Source organism: Myotis myotis, unplaced genomic scaffold (genome assembly GCF_014108235.1).
Source record: "Myotis myotis isolate mMyoMyo1 unplaced genomic scaffold, mMyoMyo1.p scaffold_m19_p_7, whole genome shotgun sequence".
In the NCBI taxonomy this organism is placed as follows: Eukaryota; Metazoa; Chordata; class Mammalia; order Chiroptera; family Vespertilionidae; genus Myotis; species Myotis myotis.
This window is the reverse complement of record NW_023416379.1, coordinates 61100757-61117203: the sequence shown is the minus strand read 5'-3', so window position 1 is coordinate 61117203 and position 16447 is coordinate 61100757. Positions and strand designations below refer to the sequence as shown.

General features: G+C 40.7%; 1 protein-coding gene across 1 annotated transcript in view; it reads left to right on the top strand.

The window, feature by feature from the left end:
• Nucleotides 1-16447, top strand: part of MEI4 (meiotic double-stranded break formation protein 4) — a 117406-nt gene that overhangs the window by 61552 nt on the left and 39407 nt on the right. The window contains exon 3 of the mRNA XM_036318411.1: nucleotides 2550-2681. Coding sequence (XP_036174304.1) covers nucleotides 2550-2681 — 132 coding nt within the window. The remainder of the gene's footprint in view (nucleotides 1-2549; nucleotides 2682-16447) is intronic.

Genomic DNA, 16447 nt, shown 5'->3' with positions numbered 1-16447 from the left:
GGGACAGGGCAAAGGCGGCCCATAGGGCCCTATGGGCCGCCTTTGCCCTGCCCCTCAGCCCTGGATTGGAGAACCGGGGCCACCTTTGCCTGCCCCCCCAGCCAGTGATTGCGATTGGAAAGCTGGGCCGCAGGAGCCACTTTGCCCAAGGCCGGCATGCCTAAGGATTTTTTGTACATGTCCCACAGTCTAGAAGCACAGTCAGAATCAAGAAGTGGAGTCTTACCTCAGCGCTGGGGTGTTTAAAAGTATCTAAAAATAGCAGTTCCATTGTGGAGTCCACCACCAAGTTTGCCCCCACGGGAGGCATGCAGAGGACTTCCAGGGCAGCCCTATAACCTCCAGGCAGCGACAGCAGCTCTGGAGAGGGAAAAACTGCAGCACTACCTGTGTCCGAAGTGCTAGCGGTGCAAACCTTGGCCTATCTCCAGCACAGCAGAGAAAAGCTGAGAGAGGAGAGGTGGGTACGGTGGCTCCAGTGGTCCAAATCCTGTCATTGTCTGCATTACCTAGCCTCGGCGCCCTCCAGAGCAGCCTCAGTGCCAGTGCAGAGGAGGCTTTGGAAAGGGTGGTGGTGAGGAGAATGCTTCTGACTCTGGATACCCAGTGAAACTGCTGTCAGGAGCCTTTCTAGGACTTGCAGGAAAACGTGGCAATGAGTGAAGAATAATGTCTCAAAATGAAAAGTTTTTTGTTTTTTTTCTCATCAGCAAAATGTGAATATTACCTAACCCACAGACTTTGCAAGAATTGAAATAAAATTCCAGAAATCATATAATGGCCGGGCTGAATTTAGATAGGTTGGTTGAGCGTGGTCCTGTGCATGGAAAGGCTGCAGGTTCGATTCTAGGTCAGGGCACCTACCTGGGTTTCAAGTTGGATCCCTGATTGGGGCTCCTAAGGAAGGCAGCTGCAGGGATGTTTCTTACATTGATGTTTATCTCTATATATATCCCTCTCCCTTCCACTCTCTCTAAAAATCAATTGAAAAATGAACTAATGCCATATCTACAAACGTGGATAATCTGAAGAAAAAAATAAAAATAAAAAAATAAAGTCGGGGAGCCCTAACTGGTTTGGCTCAGTGGATAGATTATTAGCCTGCAGACTGAAGGGTTCCAGGATCGATTCCGGTCAAGAGGCATGTACCTTGGTTGCAGGCACATCCCCAGTTGGGGGTGTGCAGGAGGCAGCTGATCGATGTTTCTCTCTCATTGATGTTCCTCTCTATCCCTCTCCCTTCCTTTCCATTAAAAAAATCGATATATTTAGGAAAAAAAAAACACGGGTAAAAGAGGTTGAATATGTACTGTATAATTTAAAGTATGTAAAAAAAATATAACTTTTTAGGCGCATATATGTTACCTATACTAAAAAAAGGGTAATATGCTAATTAGACCAGACATCTTTCGTACATCCATCCAGACATCCTTCTGGACAAAGCCACTGTGTTGGGGGCCAAGGCAGAAGCTGTTACAGGCGATCAGGCTGGCAGGGGAGGGCACTTAGGGGCAACCAGGCCACCAAGGGAGGGCAGTTAGGGGTGACCAAGCTGGTAGGGGAGGGCGGTAAGGGGTGATCAGGCAGGCAGAGTGGTTAGGGGCGATCAGGCAGGTAAGCAGGTGATCTGTTAGGAGCCAGCAGTCCCGGATTGCGAGAGGGGTCCTAGATTGGAGATGGTGCAGGCCGGGCTGAGGGACCCCTCCCATGCACGAATTTCGTGCACCGGGCCTCTAGTTTTATATATAAAAGCCATGTCTCCTTAGTATGCTTTTAAGCTTATATAGAACAATCATAAGGTAGATGCTATTTCTGGGTTTTGAGATTCTCCTTGAAGCATTCTTCCTCCCAGATATTTTAAAGGATATATTTAATGCATTTCCAGGTGTGAGTTATATACCCCTTATTTAATGTGGTTAATAATCAACTGGCCTTTCTTCTAATAACTATATGTAAAATAGTTTATTGTCTTCAACTGTCCTTTTAATTTTATTAGTGCTAAGTACTTTTGTGGCCTCTGGATGAAAATTTAGAGCCCCTCATTTTATTCTCCTTACTCTAAAGTGCTTAGCCTTTGACTTGTGAAGACTAGAGAAGTACCTCCACATAGAAGTGGGACTCATACTACACCAGTAGCTCTCCCCAACGACGTCTCCAAACTTCTCTCTTTCAAGCCTTTTCTATATCTGTCTATAATATTAATCTATCCATCTAGTGGCTACGGGCTTGAGAGTCTGTTTGTCATCTCTTTTTTCATCTTGTATGTAGTCTATCATCTAAATGGGTACATCATCTTTTGATACTTCAGCTAAAATATCCATTTTGCACCTTGTCATACAATTAAAAATATGAACTGCTATATAAAATTTCATTACTTATATTATTATTTATCTATTTCATAATTGTGCTTGAGACTCACCTAGAATTTATTGACACCTTTTGTACTCCCCACAGCGTGGAGCTCACTGGTGAAGTGTTAGAAAATGTCCACTAAATCTATTTTGACCTGGGTTGATAAAAAGTAGAACCCTACTCATTTTTACCTTCAGTTTCAGGTACAGCATTGTGTATCTCAGAGTCTGGTAACCCTGGGAAGTTGCAGCGTGTTGAGAAAATCTATAATATCTCTGCTTCTATCAGAAGTAAATAGCTTCATTGATGATCTGGATACCATCAATCAGGTATTTATAACTGAAACTGTACCTCTCCTTTATTGTTAATAGGGCTGTAGCTTTTCTTTCCCATCCCCCCTCTTCTTGCCAGGCTGATATTTTACTTATTACCTTATTTCTTACGTATATGAATACTATTACTGCCTACTGAAATTACAGAAAGCTTTTTTCAGAAAATAGTTTTCAAAATAACATCCTGTTACTTGTACTTGTATACATGTACCAAAGGTGCCACTGGTGACAGCAAAGGAATGCTTAGGTGAAGGGCCTTAAATCTCCAAGCAGGCAGCATGTTCCTAAAGCAAAGCAGTGAGAGAAAGTGGATGGGAAAAGGTTCTGAGTGGAGCATAGCCTCTGACCAGTGGTGGTTCTTCCTAATTGCTGTGAGAATCGTCTGGCTAAATGTAAACATCTAGTTCCCAAGCCATATACCATTCATATTAAATGGGGGTATCTGTGGTTAAACCTCTCCAGGTGATTCCAAAGTGTGTCCGAGGTTGAAAACCAGTGCTCTGAGCCCTTCTATATGTATATCTTATATCACTGCTGACAGATATGTCTAAGAAACAGCTGTCATTCCCATATTGTAATGTTGACTGGTATATTATACATTCATTTTGTTAGCATATTTAAGATTATTGCTGTTTCTATGGTAGAATTAAGTACAATTAAAGGAAAAAAGAGGCTGGTAGAAATGTTTTGGTAAAGAGGAAAAAATTAAGAATACAAAAATGTATGTATATAATTTCAAGTACCTTTAACCAAGTTCTTACTTCTGAGTTCTCTACACTACATTTAATAGCATATGCCAAAAATACTGATAATCTAATTGAATTCAGTGAATGACATGGCAAATCATCTAGTCAGCAGTTTGTTCAAGTGACTACTAAATGGTAAACTCTCTTAAGAACTCTGTTAGGTAATTTTTTAATGTAATTGCTACTGATCTCAAGGACTTAAAAGTCAATTTCCGAAAGAAATAAGGCACATTTTACTAATTAGGAAAAAAGCAAAGTGTCAAAATGCCTAGTGCTGTTTGTAGGAGCTCCAAGATCAAAGAAGTGATCAAGGTAGGTTGCAAGTCCCTGCAAAGACTTCATGAAAAGGGAAGAACTTGAAAAATGGCTTTAAGTTGAAAAAGAGATGATAACAGAATATACAGACATTGCATGTTTTTAAAAAATGTGTGCCCAGGATTCTGAGAAGACAGGTAAGGTCATGGCATTTAAAAACAGGAAGTAATGTGGGAAATTAGCTCATCAAGTAAGATTATTTGTGTGGAGAATAACAAAATATAGAAAAAAAATATTTAGTTATATACTCATTTAATTTTCACAAAACTTCATGAAGTAGTTGTATTTTTTACCTACATTATAATGAAATCAAATTTTAGAGCAGTTAAGTAACTTGACCAAGATTGCAGAAAGAACATATGCTGAAGATATCTCATACCCTGGCCCTCTAATTGTTATGGTGCTAACAATAACACAAGAACAATAACTACGTTTCTGCTGTTTATATGCTTTACCTGAATTGTCCCTATCAATTCTTCTAATAACCCTTCAAGATGTTAGAATTGTTATTTAAAGATGAGGAAACTCTTAGTTGGCATTCTTTCTTAAAAAAATTTTTTTAATTGATTTCAGAGAAGAAGGGAGAGGGGGAGATAGAAACATCAATGGGCTACCTCATGCACACCCCCTACTGGGGACTGAGCTCGCAACCTGGGCATGTGCCCTGACTGGAATTAAACCCTGACCTTTTGGTTCATAGATCGACACAACCACTGAGCTAAACCATCCAGGTTAGTTGGTATTCTTAATAGTAGACAATAAAATTCACTCCAGACAATTTATGCCTAAAAGGATGCAGGAATAGCTATTAAATTGTTGGAAGGGCTAAAGAGACCACATGCCTTATTTCATGAATGACTCCCATAACCACCCAGCAGAATTTAGCTACCAAAGGAATTGCTGTCTTTGCCATTATGACCAGGACACTACCTGCTGAATTAAGAAGCTGCTGTTACAGTCAGAGAGTCCAGAAAACAGTCCAGCCACAATGTACAACCGCCAAACGTATGCCCTGTACCTGTCTCACTCTGTGATTCAGTTTCAACTACAAAGGTTTTGTGACTGCATTTGTTTCTGAACCAACAGCATATACAGAATCCTAGCAGCAAGGAAGTATAGAAAATGCAGTTTTACAGTTTTTCACTCTAGTCCAAGGTGTCCATCATATATAAGGTTCAGAGACTCAGTAGCAAGCTGGTAAGAGATGGAGTCAGAGTAGGGAGTGAAGACAGGGAGGCCATTTGTTTGGGACTCTCAGTGCAATACATCTTCCTCAAGCGGCAATAGAAATAATCACTGGATATAAGAGGCATTATCCAAAGAACTCAAGGAAAGATTTAAGGTGAAAGAGAATTGTAAAACTAAGAGAAGGAAAATGTTACCATTGAGAAGGATTAGGTAACTGGGAAGGAATGCTTGTTTGTAAATGGCATAAGTTGAGTTTGTATATATTAAGTTGAGGAAGCAATGAAGTAATCTAAATTTAGGCAGATATAAATAGTAAATTAAAAACAAGAGAAAGGAGAGGGGCATACATTGAAATTTGGGAAATATCACTATATGGCAATCATGAAATCATAGTCAGAAAGAGAACAGGGACTCAGAAAAGTAAAGTGGAATAGGAAAGGCAGATTTACAAACAAGGAGAGAAGACAAGTTTTACTTTAATATATATGTTAGATTGCCATTATAAAAGTCAGATTAAAATGGTTTAAAATTTTTGTCAGATATAAATAATATGCTTTATATGTAATGTCGTTTTGCAGAAAATCTCTATATATAAAAGCCTAAGCAACCATTTGATCAATTGACTGGTAGCTATGACCCACACTGACCACCATTGGAAACATGGAACAGACTGATGAATCTCAGAGGGAAGGGGGAGAAGAAATTAACCAAAGATCTTACATGCATACTAGAGGGTGAGGTCTGGCCTGCAGGGAACGTGCTGAAACCAGTAGTCTGACATCCCCCGAAGGGTCCTGGATTGTGAGAGGGCACACCCAGACCGAGGGACCCCACAGGTGCATGAATCCACGCACTGAGCCTCTAGTCTGTAAATAAAAATATAAATATTAAAATCATACTTCACATTTGTTTCCTTTATATCTTAGTTTTCTGCTCCCCCAAAACATCTGTATCATATAATACATAGTTTTGTATTCTGCTTTCTCACTAGAAAATGTGATTTTTTTAGTGTCTCAGTAGTATTCTACGTTATTTATGTTCCTTGATTTAGCCTATTGTTGGACATTTAGGTTATTGTTATGCAATTTGACCTCTGATATAAAACTTAACCATTTTCTAAAACTGACTCATGAAGATATATATTTCAGTTGACTTCACTGAATTAACTGCATTCAATCTTATTAGTGATTTGTATCCCAAACTTGAATATTAAGATTTTTGAGAAAGTATATAATAATATCTAATTATAATTAAAAAATAAGCCCTGACTGGTTTGGCTCAGTGGGTAGAGCATCGGTCTGCGGACTGGAGGGTCCCAGGTTCTATTCCGGGCAAGGGCATGTACCTTGGTTGCGGGCACATCCCCAGTAGGGGTTGTGCAGGAGGCAGCTGATCGATGTTTCTCTCTCTTCGATGTTTATAACTCTCTATCCCTCTCCCTTCCTCTCTGTAAAAAAAAAAAATCAATAAAATCTGTTTTAAAAATAAAATAAAATTGCTCAGAACTTCTGAAAACTAATTTTAAAAAGTCGTGATAATTTACTGTTAATAGAATATCTTTCCCAATGTGAATAGCTAAAAATCTGGACTTAGATATGAATTTAAATTTAAGACAAAAGGTGGTACAAACTGTGATTCTGTAGATAGGGAACGTGACATGAGCCCCATGATTGCCTTGACTTTGGGTTGAAGGCCCTTCCTGTACAGGCACAGGTGGAGCCCAGCCATATCCCAGCAGCTTCCCTCAACTGAAGAGACAGGTGGGAGTTCAGGAGCACTGATGTAGGTAGAATTTCTAGGTCATGCTCATGAAGAGAAGAAAACTGAAGCGGAATAGCTCAGGAAATGTAAACAGAGGTTTTCTTGATTATTTGTTGAATACTAAGTTGCATGTATGCAGGACACTTCACCAGGCCAAGTGAAGAAAATCTACACAGGAAAGAACTACAGAGAAGCTGTGAGCTGAACCATGGCCAGAGCTCACACAGTGCTTGGGGCCATCTCAATTCTACCCAGTCATATTGGCAAGACCTTATTTAATGCTCTGGACAGTCAGTAGAGACCCCAAAAGGTTACACCTTAGCAGCACTGTGATTTATAGTCCTAGGATAAAGGCTCTGCTGGATGGATCCTAGCAAAGCTTATAAAGAAGCCCTGAGAGGATCTTGCTGATTCACAGCTAAATTAACTGCCTGCTGGAAGGACACAATACAGAACCTCAACGACATGATGTCTTTCATGTCTGTCGCCCATTCAGAAAGTACATGTGAAGAAGCAAGAATGTACAAATCATAAGCATGAGAAAAAAACATCAATTAATGAAAAATAAAACCAAAAATGACAGAAATATGGAATTAGCATGCAAGTACCAAGATAGCTATTATAAATATGTTCAAAAAAAACATGAATAATAAGGCAAAAATAGGAACTTTCAACATAAAAATATTATATATTAAAGCTGTTAAACACTATTCTAAACATTTCATAATCTTCCAAGGCTTTTACATATTTTTTTAAAATTTAAAATAGCTAACTATTAACCAGTTTTTTGAGAAAGGATGTGTATCCATTTATCTTGTCATCTTTTTCTATAGCTGTGTTTATTTGAATGCTGTTTTCTTGGATGTTGAAAAATTGTTTATATAATGCTGAGGATAAAACTTTCCTAGTATCTTGACAAATATGTGATTTGTATTTCTCCACTTGGAGTTTTTATCAATTGATTTAAATTAAGAGTTTGTAGCTATCATTCTTTTTGGAATGACAGAATTTTCTCTTCATGATTATTGTATATTTACCATCTTGTGACAGAATCACCTTGGTTTTCTATTTATTTTGAGAATAACTTTGAAAAAGTGGCTCTTGTACAGGATTTGATAGAGTGCAGACACATTGACTTTCTGAAGGCCTGCCTTCTTTGGCTGTTCAAAATTGAGAACAAAATCAAGACATCGATTTTAATTTCCCAATCATTATGCCCCTGGGACATTGTGTTGGAAAATTTTGTGAGTAACTCCTTCCTTAAGTGACTTATCCTATATTTAGATTGAATGCAGCCAGCTTCCATATCTAGGAAAAGCCAGTCAGTAAATAGTTACAGAGCATCCATGGGCTGAACATCCTATATAATAAAGGGCTACTATGCAAATAGACCAAACGTCAAAATAACTGGTTGCTATGATGTGCGTTGACCACCAGGGGGTTTGCGTGGAACATGGTGGGCATCAGCTGCAGCGGGATGGTGGAGCAGGTGAGCGGGGCTGTCAGACCAAGGCAGGGTGCCCGTCACTGTCATTAGAGCAAGCCTCTGGTGGTTACTGAAAATTCTTTGCTCTTGGGCACCACAGTCCCACCCAGCACTCGCAACTGCTGCTAGCGCCGGACCCACTGCTTGCACCTGCTGCTGGTGCCCAGCACCAGTCCTGATCGCTTGGAGCCATCAGTGGGTGCGAGCAGCGGCTGCTGACCCTGATTGCCCCTGAGGGCTTTTCCACTTCCCCCTGCTCCTGAGGGGTGATCAGGGAAGCAGCTCCTGATTGCACTTGCTTCTGGCGCTGGCCTCAATTGCTCCTTGCCTTCAGCGGGTGCAAGCGGGGCTGGCGCTGGCAGAAAGGGGGCCAGGGGACATGGCAGGAGAGGCCAGGCAGGGGTATGGAGGATGGGCCGAGACCCGCCCCTGTGCCCACCACAGCCTCAAGGCCCACAGTTCCTTTCAAGGTGCACAAATCCGTGCACTGGGCCCCTAGTTGGTAATAAAGGAGCTTCCCCTGGTGGTCAGTGTGCTCCCAAAGGGGGAGTGCCACTCAGCTGGAAGCCAGGTTCATGGCTGGCGAGCCTCTGTGGCAGCGCTAAGGATGCCCAACTGCTGGCTGGGAGCCTGCCTACGCCATCAGTCGGACATCCACATCCCCCAAGGGCTCCCGGACTGTGAGAACCCCCCCTCCTGAATGCATGAATTTCATGCACCAGGCCTCTAGTCTACACATATATATATAGATACACACACACACACACACACACATACTTATTTTTAGTAAATTCTGCTTTGTGTGTAAGAATTTTGTTAATAATTTACAGTTTTTGCCCTGGCCAGCATGGTTCAATGATTAGAGGGTCAGCCTGTGCACTGGAGGGTTGCGGGTTCAATTCCTGGTTAAGGGTGAGTACCTAGGTTTCAGGTTCAATCCGCAGTCCTGGTTGGGGGTGTGTGTAGGAGGCAACTAATCAATGTGTCTCTCTCACATCAAAGTTTCTCTCTCTCTCTCTCTGTCCTCCTCCCCCATCCCTTCCACTCTCTCTGAGAAAAATGATTGAAAAAAATGTCCTCACTCCTTGAGTAAGGATTAAAAATAATAGTAATAAGTTTAAAGTTTTCTCTAGATGTATGTGATTTTCACAGAATCAGCTTTATGATCAGATATTGCTAAAATTTTATACTACTGAAAGCTAGTTTATCCATGTATTTTATTTTCAGACTTTAACAAAAGTAGTATTTTGTTAATGTGGAAGGTGACGTGGAAAAAGGGGCATGAATGTTTAGTTTATCTTTAAATACATATTAAAGAAACATAACTCCAGTCCCAGCTCCAATTTGGGCCTCAAGTTGCCTTGAGGTGAGGATAAGTAGGAAGGTGGCAAAGATAACGTTTTATGAAGATGCTAAATCAATAGAAAGTTTCTATGTATGGTATGCCAAGTAAAATCAGATAGGAGAAAGACCACAACAAGGCACAAAGTAAATAATATAGTGGGTTAGTGGGGGGTCGAGGCTTAGCCCTGACAAAATAGTTGCAGACACTGAGCAAACTCACATTTGGATTGAACCCTGTGAATCAGAGATCTTATTCTACATTACCTTTACTAATAATTTTCAAAGAGATAGACAATCAATGGGCACAGAGGAAGTAGAAAGAGATGTGGGACATCCTGTGTGGTTCTCAAGGTCCTAGTTTTGAAAAATGTATCTTTGTCCTCAAAAAAGACATGTGGTCCCCAAGTGAGACTTTTGTTGCGCTTCTCACACAGTGAGAGACTGAAGTTGTTACAGATCTCCATTTTATAACCTAGATAATTTTACAGCTTATATGGCCATGTTCATGAAGAAATGTCTCCTAGATTAAGTCTGTTTGGTATAAGTAGTTCTTTAGCTAGAAATTTTTTACTAAGGACATTCAGTAGATAAAATTTCCTCCCAATAACAACTAGCAGGAGATCCACTTGAGGAGGATATAGGCCTAGTCCAATGGTCAGCAAACTGCGGCTCGCGAGCCACATGCAGCTCTTTAGCCCCTTGAGTGTGGCTCTGCCACAAAATACCGACTTCTGCGCATGGGCCACAAAGTTTCAGTCACATTGTACGTGCGTTCCCGCACGTGGTATTTTGTGGAAGATCCACACTCAAGGGGCCAAAGAGCCGCATGTGGCTCGCGAGCTGCAGTTTGCCGACCACTGGCCTAGTCATCAGCCTCCTCTTCTTTTTCTTTTTCCTGGGGCCTATCCCCAGTAAGTACCGCCAGCTTATCTTCTTCCTCCCAACTTGCTGTCAAGTTCCTGAGGCCTCAGTATGCTAGGAGCATGTTTATGGAACCAAGTCAAATAAGAAAATTTCTGTAAGAAGGTGTATTTCAATTCTTGGCATGGTGAATAAGTGTAAGGTATTTCTCTTAAAAATATATGTAACTTATAAAAATTCAAGATTAATGTCAATATTGCATAATGGACTACACATTGATAAGAAAGAGAGAAAAACAATCCAATAGAAAAATAGCTAATGATGTGAAAAGGCAGTTTAATAGAAGAGGAAACACAAAAGTTAACTTGAATGATGCTCAACCTCAGCAGTACCAGGGGAATGGAAAATTACAAAACAATAAGTTGTTTCATGATTTACTGATTATATTGACATAATTATTTTTAAAGTTAACATGAGAACAATATTAGGTGTTTGTGATTTTGTGGGAAAATAGTTCATCACCAGGTAAAGTTAATGATATTTATCCTCTAAAATACAGCTAGTCTACTGTATCTGTACAAAGGAGACCTGAACAAGGTTGTGGACTTTACTGTTATTTCCATTTTTTTACAAAATTGTTAGTTATTTTTAAAAGATGGCTGAATGTGGTATGTCAAAATGAATATTCAGTTAAAATGAATAAATTAGGTCTTAATGTATTAACAGTGATAAATTTTAAAAGCATAATATTGAGTTATAAGGAAGAATGGAGTATCCAAGGAGGAAAGATACTCAAATGAGTTTTGAAAATTATATATACAAAACTGTTCACACACACACCACTCTTCCAGTATATCCATACATTTAAAATTTCTTTTAAAGATACATAATCTGAAGTATATATGAAAAAATATTAATGGTGTTGAATGTATACAGGGTGAGGCAAAAGTAGGTTTATAGTTGTAAGTATGCAAAACATCTACACTAATAAAAGGGAAACATGCAAATTGACCATCCCTCCACTAAGCCCACCAGCCAATCAGAGCGAGATGCAAATTAACCCAACAAAGATGGTGGTGGCCACGGAGCTGGAGGCTTGGGTTGCTCCCGGTGACGATGAAGGAAGCCAAGCTTCCTGCCCGCCTTGGCCTCTGCTCAAGGAGGGGCTGGGGGCCTGGGTCTCTGGGGGGCATGGCCAGCCTGAAAACGGCCCTCAGCCCCTCACCCAGGTTGGCAAGGCACCCCAGCGGGACCCCCCACCCTGAAGGGGCTCTGGCCAGCCTGAAAATGGCCCTCAGCCCCTCACCCAGGCTGCACATAACCCCATGGGGTGAGGGTCTCCCGCTGGGGGGCATGGCTAGCCTGTAAACAGCCATCAGCCCCTCACCCAGGCTGGCCACACACCCCCAGTAGGGACCCTCACCCCATGGTGGCGTGCCAGCCTGCAAACCACCGCAGGACCCTCTCCCAGGCTGCCCCACACCCCAAGGGAAGCCCCACTCTGATCTGGGACACCCTTCAGGGCAAACCAGCCGGCCCCCACCCATGCACCAGGCCTCTATACTAACAAAAGGGTAATATGCTAATTAGACTGGGAGACCTTCTAGACATTCTTCTGGACAAAGACATGGTGGCGGGGCCTAGGTAGAGGCAGTTAGAGGCCAAGAGGTGAGGGGGGCCATTGGGGGTGATCATGCCGGCGGGGGGGGGGCAGTTGGGGGTGATCAGGACTGTGGGGGGGGCAGTTTGGAGTGAGGGCAGCAGGGGGGCAGGTAGGGGCAAGCACACTGCGACAGGGGGCAGTTGAGGGTGATCAGGCTGGCAGGGGGGCAGTTGGGGGTGAGCAGGCCGGCAGGCAGAGTGGTTAGGGGCAATCAGGCAGGGAGGCAGGTGAGCAATTAGGAGCCAGCAGTCCCAGATTGCGAGGGGGATGTCTGACTGCCGGTTTAGGCCTGATCCCTGTAAACCGGCAGTAGGACATCCTTCCAAGGGTCCCAGATTGGAGAGGGTGCAGGCTGGGCTGAGGAACAACCTCCCCCCACCCCCCGCCCCCTCATGCATGAATTTCATGCACCCGGCCACTAGTTTTATTCTTATATTATTATTTATTAATTAATATGAACAACATTAAATTTCTTTTGCTGCACCCTGTATATTGTGTGTACTCAAGAGCTATGCTTTTTTCCATTATGAAATATATTTCTGATGAAAAAAATATTTCAGAATTAAAAATATAAAATAGATTCTAAAAGGAAAAGTCTTCTTAGGTATCAGAACTGTATTAATTTAAAATGAAATCTCAATTTTTAATGGATACTTTACAGGAGTGTTTTTCTCCTTTAAAGAGTTCATACCTCTATCTAATCAGCATGTTTTTGGGTATAGTAGCCACACTATTAAAAATGAATAATGCTTTTGGAATATTGATAAGGATGTGGTGAAATCTGAATTCAGAGTATTATGTACATACTTATATTAAATACTTCAGAAGCCTAATATTTACAAAGTAGATGAAATTTCTACATGAAAATTGATTTTTTAAATTAGAAGAAAAGCATATTAGCAGAAGAAAACTAAAATACTCTGCTGCTCACAAGGGGAAGCATTTTTACTTTCCAGATATCTGTTTAACTTATTAAATAAAATAAAAGCTAAGAAACTCACATATAAAAATAGAACATGCAAATTAAAGATTCTGAATCTGGAATGAGTTTGTTTATACTTTCTTTAAAGTAAACTAATTTTCAATAGCCAGACAAAATATAGCAATAAAATAAGCATTTTGTAATAAGATAAAGAGAAAAATAATCATAGCTCTGAGCAAGAAAGAGGTGACCTGGTTCAGCTGAGAGGAACCATAATGCTTTCTGTGAGTTTGCGTATTTTGATCCTATGCAGATCCCGGAAGCCTGGCTCCGTGAGCAGGCAGTCCACAGGGAGAGCAGGTTTGCATCAAACTGTGCTCAAGTGGACAACGTGGAGATTAGTATCCTCAGCGTGGGCTTTTCCTGTTTTAGCTTTATTTAACAGGGACTTGGGAGAAATTCCTCCTAAAGAGCTCTGTTTTAGATTAGCAGAGCTTTTCCTTTGCCGGTGTTTTTGATTCAAATAATGAAATTAGGTAAGGATTAAACAAGGCTTAACATTCCCCAACCTACATGATCGGTCAAAACATTACCATATTGCTGAATGCCTTTTTGAAGCTGCTACTTATGAAGAAAATCTATGAGCTGAACCTGCAATAAAGGTGAAAGTTAGCTGGGGCGTTTGCCACATATAGGCTAGATTTTTTTTTAATCCTCACAAGAGTATATGACTTTTTCTTGATTTTAGAGGGAGAGGATGGGAGAGAGAAAATATAAATCAAACATCGACGGGAGGGTGACAGCCTAGGTATATACCCTGACCAGGAATCAAACCTGCAACCTTTTGGTGTGTGGAATGATGATCCAACCAACTGAGCCAGCCCACTGGGGCTAGGCTAGATATCTTTAATAGAAGCCTCAAAGGATAAGATAAATCATTGTGCCTAAGAGCATGAGCTTTGGAATCAGATGTGTGGCTAAAATGCCAGGTGACTTCTGAAGTAGTCTTTTTTGTCAACAAATTGATTCTGAAGGCTCTAGAACGAATCACAAATGTATAGGCAACACAGAACAGAAGAACATGTTAAATTAACCATGAGGATACACTTGGTAAAATTGATGAATGGAACAGACTGACAGATCTCAGAGGGGGGGAGGAGGGAGCGATGGGAAGATATTAAATATGCATAGCCCAAGGACACAGACAATAGTGTGGTGAAGTTCTAGGGTAGGGCGGGGCTGGGTGGAGGGGGATTAAAGGGGAGGGAGGACTGGGGGACACCTTAAAAATATTTAGACTGTACAGGAAACCAACTCATTTTCTTCAACACATAGATTGCATAATAATGAGAAAAGCATAAAGAAAGAACAGAAGAAGGAGCCTGTATTTTAAGAGACTCAAGAGACATATTAACTGGTTGGTATATATCAGGGATTGAGCAACTGTAGTCCTTGGGCCAAATCTGGCCTGCCACCTGCTTTTGTAAATCAGGTTTTATTGGAACACAGACTTGCCCATTCATTTATGCCTTATCTATGGCTGTTTTTGCACTAAGACAACAGAGTTGAGTAGTTCCAACAGAGACCATATGCCCTGCAAAGCATTAAATATTTACTATCTGGCTCTTCACAAAAAAAGTATGCCAATTCTTGCTATATATGAATCGTATTTGTAACCTGATTCGAACGAATCATAAAATATAATAAATTATGAGACAGCTGGGGAAAGCTGAACACCATTTTAGAAGGTCCTTAGCTTTTAGAAATAAGTATTTAAATATTTAAGGATAAAATAAAAATAATCCTTTTAAACCTCAGATTTTCTTCTCTTAACATATTGACAGCAATAGTACTATGACAATTTTTGTGGGTCTTATTAATCTATATTTGCAATTAGCAAAATTAACACTGTCAGTGCCCAATTGCTGTTAGCTGCTCTTACTACTATTCAATAAGATATAAAGCTTAAAACAGAACACTCCACTGATGTTAATAGACATTTATAAAAATTTATGACATTTGAACCATATTCAAGAATAAGTTTCCAGGTATTATGTTTGTATTATTGTTTCCATCATTATGAATGACTAGAGGCCCGTTGCACAAAATTCGTGCAGGGTAAGGTCCCTAGGCCTGGCCTCCCTGCCTCCTCCATCCTTTGCTCCCTCAACACCCCCACCGCCACCACTGCTGGTCACCCGCCATATTCCGCGCTGCCCCCTGGTGGTCAGCACATGTCATAGCGAGAGAGTGAACTCCCGCTCTCCTGGTTGAACCCCCTAGCGGAGAATTTGCATATTAGCCAGATAGATAGATAGATAGATAGATAGATAGATAGGTAGGTAGGTAGGTAGGTAGGTAGGTAGGTATAGATAGGTAGGTAGATAGATAGATAGATAGATAGATAGATAGATAGATAGATAGTTTCTAAACCATGCTCTATAGAAACCAGGTATGAGTAACCACAAAGATTTTTGTTTTACTCAAGGAATGTAAGTTTATAATGTTCATCTCCCCTCAGTATAAATCTTGGACAAGTATCTAGGAAACACTTTGAAGAGGTACCAGAATTAGCCTGGTGATGTCTGAATTTCCTTGTGTGGCTAAGGCAGCAGATCTGGCAAGGCTTGAAAGGTTTGTCATGGGAGGCCATAAAATAAATTAGGCTTGCTTTCTGATTTTGTTTTTGTATAATAAAACTTAAAATTCTTAACATTCAAAAACCAAAATGTGACTTAGGATGCTGGATATGACAGAATAAGCCACTACACTCTCTCTCCCCCACTGATTAAACTAAAAAAAAAAAAAAAAAAAGCAACTACCTGAGGACTCTGAAATAAAAAAAATTTAAAAAAGCATGTGCATTGTTGAGGACAAAATTTGAACAAAAGTATCATATGGGTATGTTTCCCACTTTTCCCCTCTTTTATCTCTGGGATTTGATCTAAGATCAGCCCCACTCTAACTGTACAGTGCTTGAGGACAGCAAAAGCTTGGTCAGGAACTTATCTTTCTGGTAAGTAGACTGGAAATGCAGCATTTCTGAGCTGGAGAGTATGGAAAGAATCCTTGCAATGTTTTTTGTTTTGTTTTCTTTCCAGTTCCTTCAGTAGTGGTCAAGGTCATGTAACTGTGCACCAGCAGGGTGATAGGTGAAAACTCATATCTGAGAGAAACCTACTCTCCCGGGCAGGAAGTGAGAAAAGAGAGCAGGAGAGGAATGGGAGTGGCAGTGGGGGAACAAATATAAATTTTGATTCTCTTAGACATTAACCATCCTGGGTGGTGTTTTTATTTTGTTTGTTTCTTGGGCTGTTTCACAGGATTGACTGTCTTTTCTGGGGTGATGTGATGATTTAAAAAGAATTGCTTAGCTTTTTCGAAACCTACTGAAGCTTATATACTGTATTTATTTCAAATAAATGCTTTATGGTTGAATGCCATGCAAGTGGTGACCACTTAAAATAAAATACAACC